The sequence below is a fragment of the Hippoglossus stenolepis genome, chromosome 12 (genome assembly GCF_022539355.2).
Source record: "Hippoglossus stenolepis isolate QCI-W04-F060 chromosome 12, HSTE1.2, whole genome shotgun sequence".
Lineage (NCBI taxonomy): Eukaryota > Metazoa > Chordata > Actinopteri > Pleuronectiformes > Pleuronectidae > Hippoglossus > Hippoglossus stenolepis.
In genome coordinates, this window is record NC_061494.1 from 900,206 (window position 1) to 914,788 (window position 14,583).

Genomic DNA, 14,583 nt, shown 5'->3' on the forward strand with positions numbered 1-14,583 from the left:
TACCGGACGTCCGTCTGTCTGTCCGTATTATTTTTTTTTATTTGGACAGACAGACAGACGTCCGTCCGTCTGTCCGTCCCTTTAGAGTAACCTCTTATAATATCATCATATCACATTAGAGTATATTGTAATAATGCAAATGAACCCACCTACCTACGTGCGTCTCATTTAAATCCACAGGACGTCAAGAGGAGTGGAAATTGTTGATTTCTGTACCCTGAGAATAACAGTGAATTCCTTTGACAGTAACTGTCTTTGTTTTTCACATTACAAACTCCCAGTTGTGCCAGTTAGGCTTGCTGAGATCCCTCAGAGCCTCATTTGCAGAGACAATATACTCCTTTGTTGAACAAAGGAGTTCCTGGTGTTGTTGGGGATGAATATTCTCAGGCTGTTGCATGTCACAATATATTGGTGTCATGATCAATTTTGAAACACATCTATAAATGATGTTTATGAATCCACATTGTGCTGTGTAGGTCTACACTGACAAGGCATGGCAATTTTATTTATAAAGGACCTTTCATACACAGAGGTTCTTTCAAGGTGCTGTACAGGAACATTAGAGAAAAACAACACACAGACAAATGTAAAGAAAACAATTAAAAAACTGAAAGCACACTGTGCGGGCCCACTTATCACCCATTCTGGTCCACGTCATCAAATGTAGACCACATGGTGAAAATGTCATGTACATCACATTAAAGTTGTAAAACGAGGCTTACTTCCTGTTGCCAGTAGGTGGAGCTATCACTACATACAGACTAATAGATCTGTTCAGGTCGGGGCTCTGATGAAGCCTGAGAATTTTGGTGCTGATTGGACAATGCAGTACAACACGAGATGCGAATGGCCGGAGCGGCACACATACATGATCCGACACCATCGATTAATAACTAAACACGTGATCGTAAGTTTGGCACCTAAGTCATGCCAATAAATAATGGAACAAATGAACGTGAACTAGTTCATTTTGAACTGTCTGTCCGTATTTTATTTTTTTTTGGACGGACAGACTGACGGACGTCTCTTTTTTTAAACATTGCAGCCTCCGTAGATAGGACCCGCTCCCGATGTAAATATTAAGTATTTAAATGTAAAGGGCCCATTCTAGGGTAAAGAAAACAACAAATCATACAATTTAGATGAAACACACTAGTGAAAACATAGGATTATTTTATATTTAATTTCTGCAAATAGAGCCCTTTCACCTAAATCGTACACACTGGACCTTTAAAGGGGACATATCATGCAAATTCCACTTTGTTAGTGCTTCTACAGGTTAATGTGGGTATCTGGCATGTCTACCAACCCCAAAACTCTGGAAAAAAAACACTCGCACGTTTTGTTATGGTTCCTCTAATTCAGAAACGTCATGCTTGAGTGACTGGAATGAGCTTCCTGTGTATTGTGTCGTCACAATACACTGGAAGTCTCCCTACATCGGCAGAGGGGGACATTTAATTATGTGATTGGGAAAATTAAAACTCCAGGACAACAAGGGGAATACAAAGTATGGGATGCATATTTGATAATTTATATCATATAAAATATGTAATTTATATCGTTTAAAATCATGGGGAGAGGGGAGGGGAGCTGGCTCATTAGCATTTAAAGGAACAGGCACTCAAAACAGGTCACTCTGTGGAGGGCTGTTTTATACAGGGTAAAAAGGGTGCTGTTTTAAATGATCCTTGTGGTACTTGACCAAAGTATGTTACAGACATTTCATTAAGACCCCAAGGAACCATATCAACTTGTGGTAAAATGGGCATACAATGTCCCCTTCAAGTCTTTTTTCATCCCCCATAGTAAAGCCCTCTGATGTGTCGCTTTAAGGAGCCAAGGCAAAGAAAACTAATTAAAACAACGTAAAGCAGAACGAACCGTAAAGTACAACAAAGTACGTTAAAAACAATGCAAAGTAAGGTTAATATGGCAAGCCAAGATGGACAAAATACGTCACTCGTTTTTACGCGTAAAATATGCCACCAAACGATCCGAGCACCGATTGCCTTTGTGGCAGAGCACATCATCCATGGCCTGTATTATTATTCAGTGTCATTTAAGAACCCCATAATAATTAATTAAGTAAAGAAGCACTTTGGTATTGTAACCTGTAACCTTGTTGTACACACTAGTTTTCAGTTACGCAGGTTTGCCATACTGCTTTATGTTGCATATTGAGTTGTGCAATATGATTTTAGGACTTTAGAATTTAGTGTATTTTATTACTTCTTTCATCATCAGTCACAGCACTTTATTATTTTATATACACATGTGCTACATTTAAGAAGCTATTAATCCCCTCCTCTGGGGTAAATTTGATTCTACCTACTTGGATATAGGTTATAGGTGTTTGTACACCTATAACTCCAAAGGCATGCATTGTGTTTTATGTAGTTCATTCCTGTTTTAGTTGATTTTCCCATTTATTTTCAATTTTAATTATTTTGTCTTTAATACATGTTTTCCCTTCAACCAACCTGAACATATATAGACTTAGATGGCTGTAATATCAAAGACACATTGACGGTCTTTGATATGTCATAAAGGAAAACCAGGAACGAAGAAGAGGAAGAAGACACAGTAGATGGACATGTAATTGGATCAGAGACTTTATATTTGATCAGTGTTATTCAGGTAAGAATTTGGACAGCTTTATCATGAAGGTATATGGTGGAAAATGGTACTCCTCAGGGCAGTGTCATTAGTCCAATATTGTTTTCCATTATGATTAATGATGTGTTCTCTCAAGTTCAGGGTGATATTGGGGCAGTCCCTCTTTGCTGAGGATGGAGCCTTGTGGAGAAGGGGAAGGAATATTCATCATATTATGGGAGAAAATACAAGAGGCAATTCATGTGGTAGAAATGGTTATATTCATGGGGTTTCAAGTAAAAAGCTAAAGCATTAGTGTTCACTAGAAAGAGAGGGTTGATACACAGCTAGGTATGTATGGACAAAGAATAGAGTGTTTCGTGCATTTTTTGCACTGCAGGAAGGATAAAGGCTTCACTTCCTGTGTCCGTCACGCCCACTAATCACGCATTACGGTCCACGGCATTAAGTGCCGACCACACAGTGAAAATTTTATGTAATTCAAATTAAAGTTGTAAAACGAGGCTTACTTCCTGTTGACAGTAGGTGGCGCTATCACTATCACTAAATACAGACTAATAGATCTGTTCAGGTCTGGACTCTGATCATAGGTGAGAATTTCGGGGCCGGTTGGACAATGCACAATGGAGTTAAAAAAAACTTCCTTTTTCACAGTTAATCCATAGGTGGCGCTATGACCCTGAGTTAATATTGACATATGGAGCTGTTCAGTCATGATTTCTGTTTAGATGTCATCAGGCCGGAACTCTTGTCATACATGTCCAGTTTGGACTAGATTGGACCATGTATGTCCGAGATACAACAACCTCGTATTTGGTTGGTGATTCATACAAATTTGACGCCACGGTCACACCATGTGACTAAAACTCAAAAATAAAGTAGTTTTAATCTCCATGTTGTTAAGATGGCACTCACTGATTTTGAAGTTGATCTGATGAAAGCTCTAGGAGGAGTTTGTTAAAATACACAACGTGATAAATGGACAAAATCGCCACTAAATCCCAAAGGGCCGACTTCCTTCAAGTTGGTGGCATTGACTTTTTTTTTCGTCCGGTCATGCTACATGTGTGTACAGAATTTCGTGAAGATAGGTTAAACCAGATGGAATTGTTTCGTTTAGGGGGGTGCTGTTGAGCCAAGTTTGGTGAGTTTTCGAGTATGTTCAAGCCGTTCAAACGAAAACCAATAGGGCCTTCACACTGTTGGTGCTCGGGCCCTAATAAAAGATTTAAAAAGAGTAGAATAAAAGAGGTAAAAAAATGTATGCTAGAATTTCCATACATACATACTCCTATACCCAGGGCTGTAGTTTGCTGAGGACACCGAAGTCATGTCCTCTGTATTTCCTCTGTGTTGGCATTTGTGGATTTTAAAGACCTTACTGTAGAGTTTACATTCTCTTATTAGGTGCCAGGTTAATATTTTCTAACATATTTAAATGTGAATCAAATTACAATTGATTAAAATGTTGTTAAAATTTTGTTGACAGAGTGGGTTGTCCTCTAAGCAGAAGGTCAATAGTTTGATACCTAGCTCCTCCATTCCACATGCCAAAGTGTCCTTGGGCAAGACTGAATCCAAATTGCCTCTGAAAGCTTTGCCAACAGTGTGTGAGTGATGTTTATTAGAGAAAGTGCTGCACATAGATTCCATATATGAATGTGTACTGTACTGTGAAGTGCTTTGAGTTTTCATCAAGACTAAAAAAGTGCTGTATAAAACAATTTGCAACATTAGGTTCTATTATAATTGTATTATGTACTATTAATATAGTTCAACAACTGATAGATTAAAAAGTGATCATTTCAGTATGTTGTTGGTGATCAGTCGGACGTGGTAGCTGGTTGGGATTGCACTGGATAACCATCAATAATGATGCCATAATATTTGTAGAAACCTGGCTATGGGACTTTTATAACCAGAAGTAAGCAAGAACTCTACTTATAAAAATATGCACCCAATATAGATGATACAATATAGTATCTTGATAATAATCATTTGGAACAGTTAAGTTGCCATTAAAACCCGAAGTTGCATTTAGTTGTAATTTTGGAATAGTACGAACTCGTAAGGGTGAAAAGAAGGACGGATGATGGGCCTGGCCTGGCGGGAGGAGGAGGAGCTGCACCCCGTGTGCTGAGCTCCCTGAAGTCTGGGCAGGTCTACAAGCCTGGGCCCGGTCTCATCTGAAGAGGGAGGAGGCGGAGATCATACTCACAATTTGTTTTTCTCAAGCCATCTTGTGATTCTTACATACTTGTTTCTGTATACTTCCAAACAGTAAAGATGGGCAACCGGGTCGCCCGTGAGGACTACGAATGGGTGTATACGGACCAGCCCCATGCAGACAGGAGAAAAGCGATCCTGGGTGAGTTAGCTTGTGCTTTAGCAAGTTTTTGATTAACCCATCGTTAGCTCAACTTAGAATCAACGAAGCTAGTTTATCGGAGCGGCTACTTTGACAAAATGTGCGTGAGTTAAACGTGTACTGGTGTCCATTGTGTTCAGCTGAACGGTTTACTATCGTAACCAAGCTAACGGTTCCATATCCGCCTGTGTGTCCGCCACAGCCCCCGCTCACTGAAGGAGGTTAACGGCGGTGAGTAGTTTACGGCCTCAGTATCAAGTGAACGGATTGTGATAATGATTTGACCAGCCGGCTGCTGTGTTAGTTCAGTGTTACATGTTAACGTTAGCAGGGCACCGCCTCTCCCCGACGTGACACAACAGGAAAGTTGCGGTAACGGTTCACGTCCTGGCCTCGACGAACTCACATTAACACCGTCATCAACAGGACCAGGAACTGCGTTTGCTTTTTGCATTTCAGAGATATTATGTGCTCTTAGCACGATAGCTTGATGTCTTTAGCGTGTTAGAAATTTGCAAGATGTCCACCACAGTTTCCTTTAATCCAATATTACGTTCGTCAGACCAACAGTCCAAAATCCAACGGTATTTGAACACATCTCCTGGCTCCTTATTTAACCATGCATTTTAACTCTTGATGTTCAAAATAGGCCCAACTATTGAATAATTGATTGATTGATTGATTAATCAGCAGATAATGACAGTAATCCTAAATAGCAGCCACAATGTGTAATATTCAGCCCAACATCTGTACCTACTTCAGTAACCTGACTTTCACTAGACGTCACATTTGGATCTGCACCAAATACAAACACTCATAAATATCAGCTACCTTAATTAGATTTTTTCTCTTTAAGACTCATTAATTATTCTCTGAGAAATCAACAAAAGATCTTGCAATTTTTAACAAAGTGATAACAAAATGTTATGGTTATTTCCTCAACGCATACTACACCCTTCCTACAAGTTTTGTGGTAATCTGTCCAGTAGTTTTTGGGTAATCCACGTATACATTAAGAGTTGACACTCTTAATGTTGTTGTATTGATGTATGAATATTGAGGATGACATTTAATGTAACTTGGATAGTTGATGTCACACTGACATTTACCTGGTGGCTCTTTGACCCATGATTCATTATCTGAATTTAAGTGGCAGCCTCTTATGCTCCTTTTGTTGAGGCAAACACTAAAAGCCTCCGTTGTCTCAAAAGTAGCCTTTTCTGCCTCAGGCACCTTGAGCCAGGATCTAGTTTGGGATGGTTGAGGATGTTAAAGTCCATAGGCTACAGCTTTTGTGCATCCCCTGTCTTTGTACTAGTCAGCACAAAGTACAGTTGATGTTTTGAGAATGACACCAGAGCCATGGGTGAAGATACCCACTGACAGCAGAGCGGTTTGAATTATTCAGTATCGGTAGACTCGGGCATGGCTACACTACTGACTAGTTCGGCTGTTGTGGATGTGTTTCCACGGAGATGGTGGACAAAGTATCTGAAGATTCAGAAACTGAGTTTATATACTGCTGAGAATGAAACCGCTAAACTTAACCTGTTTTCATGAAGTATTTTGTTTGTTTCACTCCTATTTGGTTAACTTGTATTCATGCCAGTCTGTGGTTTTTGCAGGAGTATAAAGCTTTTGCGTGTCTGTCAGTCTTTGATCATACTGGGGCCTTGTCGTTGCTTGTAAAGACTTTAGTTGTGTGCAGTCACATGCCTCAGGCCACTCACTGAGGCCCCAGTATGAGGCCTCAGACGTGTACGTAGGTGGGGGTGGGCGAATCTCACAGGACTTAGTGATTGCTGACGCTTGTCTTTCAGCTGAATCCTCCTACATTTTAGGCAGATAAAACACGTTTATGTAGTCAGGAGAGTTTCTTTGTGTATCCTGAGAGCTCAATGTAGTAAAGCCTGGTCTCATTGAGTAGACAGGTTGGACTGAACCCTGAATCAACAATAAACACAGATATTTAGTCGCAGCATAGAAGATTGTAGAACTCCAAATAACTTCAGACTCTGCAAATTTCATTCCCTTTTAATGACTTTTATGTCAATTAATCAATTATGGTTGTTCACCAGTTTCCTTTTAATGAAGGAGTTTAAGAGCCTTGTGCATCTCCCTCCCTTCTCCTCCAGCTTAATGTTAATGATAACATAAAGGTCAGTAATGTGGCCATGTTCAGCGACTTTTTAAACAAACCAACTTATCAGCTGTTGTCTTATCAACACCTGGCTGTTTAAACAGGGCTGTGGCTGAGTGGTAGAGTGGTCGTCCTCCAATCAGAAGGTTGGTAGTTCGATGCCATTCTTCCCATCTGCATGCCCTCTGCATGCCGAATTGTCCTTGGGCAAGATGCTGAACCCCGAATTGCCCCTCATAGATAAATAAAGTGCTGCTAATAGATGCAGTGTATGAATGGGTGAATGGTAAACTGTAATGTAAAGCGCTTTGAGTGGTCATCAAGACTAGAAAAGCGGTATATAAATACAGACCATTTACCATTTATTGAAAAAATACAGTGGTGTTGAACAAAACACTTGAAACTGAATCAATAAGAAAACAAGATAAAGAACTGGATTTCAAGATCATGGAATAAAGTTCCAGTGGAGATTAGAGCTCTGATAAGAACCTGGGAAGTCTACTCATGTTTGTTTCCGAGCAGCTGCGTAGTTTCCTCTGGATTTCAGTTTGGATCAAGGCACAGTAAGAACACACGCCCCCTGGTGTGATGCAGAGTTTAGTACATGTTAAAATATCCAATTCAACTCTGACTGCTGAATGCCTGTGTGCAGTAAAAAGAAGGGGCAGGTCTGTATTTGATAAAAGACTGATTCAGAGTGGCTAACACAAGAGTGATGTTAGAGTTCTGTTGCAGGTCAGCTGTTTACTCTCAACCTGTGAGCTGTGTCTGCTTTCACAATGACTTGCTCATTAAACAAACAGTATGTGACGAAACAAGGCTGAACCAATGACCTCACATGTTCATTGGTTTAACTTAAAACAAAGATTTGCCTCTAGATAAATAACCTGCCACAATAAAGCACAATAAAGTTTTCAAAAACTTTGAAAATGTTGGTGTCTTTCTAAAACTAAACCAAGTACTTATGAAAACTCACACAGAGAAATCTGAATTTTGTGAGATTTGTGCCCCTCTCTGGGTACATCATGCTGTACGGACAAGGTTCACACTGGCTAATAAATAACTGACACAAGCCTGTAACATTTTTACCTTACCAGTGTAGTTGTTTTACTACTCAAAATTCTTACATGTTAGTACATACCTTAGCATGTGGAAGAGACGTGGAGCTAAATTACTTCTTTAGCAAGTCACCTGAAATGCTCTTACATGTTGACAGCACGCAACCTGTGATAAAGATAACAAAGATTTGACTAAAGGATTTACTGCATAGTTACAGTCTAATGGTGAGAGTCACAATACATCAGCTGTTTGACAGCAGTCTGGCGTGACCAATTAGCAAAGCTTTAGCATTTAGCATCTGCATTGACACTGCCCAATATTCATTTAAAGGCTTATTACATGTTTACATGTGAGTTTGGAAGGAATTGCATACATTTCCATGAATTTTCTATAACCGATTTGTCATATAATTTGTGATTGTGATTTCCCAGTGAGATAAATACAGTATCTTCAGAGGAGAGTTATCAGTTTAGATGTTGGTTAACAAGTCATTAAGGGTCTTTTCAGTTGTGACTTGGTTTCTCTTTCATTCTCTGTTATTATTACCTGCGCCAAGGAGGTTAAGTTTCATTTGGGTTTGTTGGTTTGTCTGTTAGTTTGCAGGATTACCCCCAAAACTACTGGACAGATTACCACAAAACTTGTAGGAAGGGTGTGGTATGCATTGAGGAAATAACCTTAACATTTTGTTATCACTTTGTTAAACATTGCAAGATTTTTCGTTGATTTCCCAGAGAATAATTAATGAATCTTAAAGGAGAGAAATCTAATTAAGGGAGCTGATATTTATGAGTGTGTGCTATTTGGTGCAGATCCAAATATAATTCAGGTTCTAGTGAATTAAATGTGGTTTCATAAGAGGACTGTTGGGCCTTGGCAGAGTTGTGCACTCTCTCACACTCTCAGTTCCATTCTAGTTTCAACATTGTTCATTCATAATATAGAAAACTTTGATCTACTTAGCTTTATGTTTTAATTAAATAATTCAAACTGAACTTCAGATAATCTCCTGACATTCTCTGGAGGGCCTGTATGTTGGAATGCAAATTTCCCAGACTTTCTGTGAGAGTTTCTCTGGCCAGCCCCTCGCCGAATATATTTTAAATTGCAGCGTCTGACTCTTGAATTTTAGGAGAGGATGGGTGAGTTTTCAGAGAAGACTCTTCACCCTAATGGAGTGATGGGCACATTTAATGGACACATCTATTTACATAAGCCTTGTAACACCAATTTGTTTAATGTTTAATAAATAATGTAGGTGCATCAGCCCCTTTTCCCTGTTGATTTTACATTGCCATTTTTAATGGAAAGATTGGGGAACTTCTTCATGTAAATGTGTGTTACTGGTTACTAAGTTTTGCATTCTTGTTTTGTTTGACAGCTAAATACCCTGAAATCAAGTCGTTGATGGGTGCTGACCCGAGGTTGAAATGGATTGTGTGCATGATGGTGGTGATACAGTTTTTAGCTTTCTACCTGGTCAAAGACTTGGACTGGAAATGGGTTTTGTTTTGGACCTATGCCTTTGGCAGCTGTATCAATCATTCAATGACCCTTGCTATTCATGAGATCTCCCACAACGCAGCCTTTGGAAACAACAAGGCCATGTGGAATCGCTACTTTGCCATGTTTGCCAACCTGCCTATCGGCCTGCCGTACTCTGCCTCCTTCAAACGCTATCATCTGGACCATCATCGCTACCTTGGTGGAGACGGTGTCGATGTAGACATCCCTACTGAGTTTGAAGGCTGGTTCTTCTGCACACGCTTCCGCAAGTTCATCTGGATTATTCTGCAGCCACTTTTCTATGCCGTCCGGCCCCTCTGCATCAACCCCAAACCCATCACTCAGCTGGAGGTGATCAACCTGGCAATCCAGCTCACCTTTAATATCCTGCTCTACTGGGTGTGGGGGGCCAAGTCTGTGGTCTACATGCTGGCTGGTTCCTTGTTGGGGATGGGCTTGCACCCCATCTCTGGTCACTTCATTGCTGAGCACTACATGTTCCTCAAGGGCCATGAGACCTACTCCTACTATGGCTCCCTCAACCTGCTAACCTTCAATGTGGGCTACCACAATGAGCACCATGACTTTCCCAGCATCCCAGGACGCAGGCTGCCTATGGTTAGTACATTGGGTGACTCCCTGTCGGTCACAGTTGGCACACTTTTCAATTAGACCACGATTTCAGCTGCATTTCCATGAGCTTAGAAAGGAAGAAATCAGTGGCGTAGAGACAAGTCTGTCTAGACGGGCAGCTTAACTAAAATGTATGTCAAACACAGTATGTGCAACCATGTTACTGTTTGATAATCATGTTCCACACAAGCTGTTTATTTGTGAACTTTAGTGACCTCACTGTGTTCCTCTTAAAATGGTGTTTGTTCTATATCCTGTCATTTTTGCCCTGATCTCATTGAAGCTCTTTTTGCCCATTTGGGTGACTTCATGATCAAAATCATTTTTTATAGTTAGTCAGTTATTTTAGTTAGGTTAGTAGTTATTCATTTGTCACTGTCCACAATGTGGAAATTGTCTTTGTCTTCAAAGCATCAACAGATATGACAAATAAGACAGAGACTTGTCTAAGCCCATCCACCAAAAGATAAAGGGAGCTATGGGTTGTAATATTGAGCTAATACTGATTCAATCTTGTAAGAAGCAAACTAAAATGAATGAGTCCATCAGGGCATGATTTGACACTAGGTTTGTGAAATAGTATAGTTTATTTTCAATGACCCTCCTCACTTTGTTTATATATGTAGATAAAGTCTGTGAACAATACTCATACTAAAGTTTGATGTGGTCAATGTTTGTATGAATCTTAACATCCATAATGACAAGCAGATTCCATTTAGTGAAACAAACCCCCAAGCCATGGCTGAGAAACCATTTGACCTGATTTAAATTTGATTCTCTCATCAGCGTCTCAGAATATGCGAGGCACTTCAGAAAAACAGCTGTCGTAAGTGTCAAACAAGCAGAAGTTTTGAGGTTATTATCACAGAAGGTACATTTGGTAAGTGCTCTGGAGAGATCCTCAGTACGAAGGTGATCGTAATCACCACTCTCCATGCCCAGTAAACATTAAAACATCAATTATATTTCTTTATGCCATGTTTGCCCTGTAACAGGTCAGTCAGAACCACATCAGGGGCAGAAGTGATAACACCACAGTGTCATGTGAAGGCAGCATTCACTAATGTTTGTACTTTTTGTACCTTTTCTAGGTGAAGAAAATAGCAGCTGAGTATTATGACGAGCTGCCTCAGTACACGTCATGGATGAAGGTCCTGTACGACTTCATCATGGACGACGCACTGAGCCCGTACTCTCGAGTCAAGAGGAAGCTGAAGGGTGACGTCAAACAGGAGTAACATCACTGAAAGCAGCAGTTTCCACCGTGACAGCAGCCCCACTCACCGTCCTATTAACTTAACAGCTTCTGCGGATTAATACATTCAACATGTGAAATCATGGTGGAGATTGTATACAGTAGTCTTGGTTTGTGCTTTTGCTCCAGAGGAATAGGAAATGGTTTCAGGTATTTGTTATCCAGGTAAGAAAAACCAAAAGAAGTGATGTGAGATTAAAAATGTAAAAAGGGACTGGCTGCACAAAGACTTCACCTTAAAATAGACTTTCTTAATCTTATTTACTGCCCCGCTGACCCCTCTGCCCTTAACCCTCAACAAGAGTCAGGAAAAACTACTAAAAACCCTTTTAACAGGGTAAAAAGAAGGTAGAACCCTCAGAGAGAGCCACATGTGAGGGATCCCTCTCCCAGGACGGACAGAGGTGCAATAGATGCCACGTGTAATGGAGAACATCAGAAAGAAATTACTAAATAAATGTGTGAAGAGCGACAGAGACGAGCACACACACACACACACAGACACACAGACACACAGACAGGAGAGAAGTTCCTTTAGCAGATAATGATTCAACGCCGTGTTTTAACTTCATTGTTGCTGAAGAAGCGACGCCCCCGTTCCAGCCTCTGTGCATGTGAGTTCTCCATACACATTGGTGCTATTGGCTACATCAAAGTCTGTTCCCATGCTTATCAGTAATGTTATTTTAACAACTAAACAACATTCAGATATGACACTGCGTCTGAAACACTGCCAAACACCTTTGAACCACACTGGAAGCTCAGAGACTTTGCAGAACCAGAAGGGGGTGCAGCCTCAACTGTGCAGTTGTTTCACATCCGTCGTCAACAAAGTTTGTCAAAGGTGTAACTGGATCCTCAAACCTAATGAGGTGGTATGCAATGAGTAATGACTCATTGCATACCACCGAGAAACCACTAGTCAGCAGTTGCAGTGGACGTAGGCTGGCCTAAACAAGAAGTCTTTGTGCAACCAGCCCCAGATGATTAAGAAAGACACACAGACAACAAACGATAAACTCACACAATATAGTACCATTTACTTAGAAGGTGACAAACCACATCCAAGGCTTTCTACGTTCAAGTGTGTTGTGCCACATACATGAATTGTATAAAAGTGAATGACCCAGTATGCCTTCCTCCTATTTTGGACCAAAGTTGAACTAACCCCCCTTTTGAACTGATCTGTCACAACATTCTGCTGTTTTATCTCTTGATTATGTTTTGAGTCCCCCCACCCCCCACTTTTTAACCTGCAACATTTGAATGCAGCACAACATTATATAACCTATTGTCATTCGTCCATGCAACCTGTGAATGTAACAGTCAGGAGAAGAGTCAGTTTGAGGTTGTATTGCATATTAGATGACAGTGTCTTATCATTAGTGCCTCAGAGCTTTGTTTTCAATTCTGCCATTGTTGTCTTAATTTCCATTTTATGAATTAATTCATGTTGATAAGAATTTGTATGCCAAGAAGTATTTAATGTTAAAATTTCTGGGCTTTATTCTCTTTCTTTCTATGTCAGCCTGCTTTATAATGTGGAGCTTCAGGGCTGCAGCTACACCTGAAGTCATGTCCTCTGTGTGTCATGAAGAGGAACCAAATTATATCTGGCTGCTGTTGAATTGGCTGATAACCTTAACTAGACGAAAGCAATGACTTATTGCCCAAGAAGAATGAAATTCCTGATAGTGAAGAGAAGCCTTTGATCAGCATTTAGACCAGGGGCTTTAAACTTGAATTACTTGGAGGATGGTAAATGGTTTTGTATTTATATAGCGCTTTTCTAGTCTTGATGACCAGAGCAGTTTTACATTCACCCATTCACACACATACAGTGAATCTATTAGCAGCATTTTGTTGTTCTATGAGGGGCAATTCAGGGTTCAGCATCTTGTCCGAGGACACTTCGGCATGCAGATGGGGAAGACTGGGGATCGAACTGCCGACCTTCAGGTTGGAGGATGACCACTCTACCCCTCAGCCACAGCCGCCCCAGATCTTGGAAGATTCAGACTTCTCTCCTGATCCAAAGTCTTTGGGGGACAATGTTTCTTTTACTTATCCGGCACAAATTTTTATGATCTGATAAAACTGGAGTTGTTGGTGGGTGGACTTGAGCTTTATTGAATCCTCAGAGCTTACTCTAAAGATCAAAGCTGAACTTAATTTTATGTGAATGGGTTAACAGATTTCTATTATCTATTTATGTATCTATTTCTAGTTGAGCAAAACTCCATTAGCATCAATACAAACCACAGCCTTAGTAAATAACCATGTTCCAGCTCCAGCTAACAAAGGAAGCATTAATACAGGACAATTATTTACATAATTCATTTCTTCAGCCCTTAGCCATGCCAATTCCTGACATGTCTGTGTTTAGAACCTAGTTCTTAGCCTAAAACCAAATCTGAACCATCAATCACTGTCTCTTCAAGTATCAAGGTCATGATAGATCACTTCTGTTGATCTGCCCTAAAACTGCAATATGCTGTATGTTACGGTGGCCCTGGGAGCTCAACGCACTGCAACTGACGAAAACACATGCAAGTGGACAAAACACAAGCAAAGTAAGAAAACATCTTCATCAATTTGACAACACAACACAACACATTACAGAAACCCGCTGCAATTACAGAAAACGACAACGGAGGTGTTTCCAGAGGACCCCTCCAAGTGATGGACACTGCTGCCACAGGAGCCACAAAAACGTCCAATACGTCCAACAAATTCGGTTCCACAATATGGACAATACATTTCCTGGAGAGAAGGAAGAATGTGAATGCTAAGTGCTGTAAATTACTCACGAACAGGGGCTTGCTTGTTAGCGCTGTTTATTCAGTTTAAGAGGAAAAAACGTCACGTCTCTAGCTCAGACCACTGAGGAGTCATTACGCTCGAAAGACAACATCTTTGAGATTGTATACGGCCCGTTGGGTCTCAGAGGGTTGAAAGTAGACATCTGCAATAATAGGTTATTTATTAAAATAAACCAAA

The 14,583-nt window shown here is 40.4% G+C and overlaps 1 protein-coding gene across 1 annotated transcript; it reads left to right on the top strand.

Annotated features, from left to right (window-relative positions):
• The first annotated feature begins 4,742 nt into the window (after window positions 1–4,742).
• degs1 (delta(4)-desaturase, sphingolipid 1) lies at window positions 4,743–11,786 on the top strand. The gene is made up of 3 exons (XM_035173459.2): window positions 4,743–4,990; window positions 9,571–10,313; window positions 11,420–11,786. The coding sequence occupies exons 1-3, from the start codon at window positions 4,909–4,911 to the stop codon at window positions 11,564–11,566; spliced, it is 972 nt and encodes a 323-aa protein (XP_035029350.1). The 5' UTR covers window positions 4,743–4,908; the 3' UTR covers window positions 11,567–11,786.
• The last annotated feature ends 2,797 nt before the right edge of the window (window positions 11,787–14,583 follow it).

Bases quoted from the DNA above. Each gene is read 5' to 3' on its own strand.
- degs1 (XM_035173459.2), top strand. From the start codon at position 4,909: ATGGGCAACCGGGTCGCCCGTGAGGACTACGAATGGGTGTATACGGAC. The intron at 4,991-9,570 runs GTGAGTTAGCTT...TTTGTTTGACAG, and splicing joins CAGGAGAAAAGCGATCCTGG to CTAAATACCCTGAAATCAAG. The intron at 10,314-11,419 runs GTTAGTACATTG...TACCTTTTCTAG, and splicing joins CAGGACGCAGGCTGCCTATG to GTGAAGAAAATAGCAGCTGA.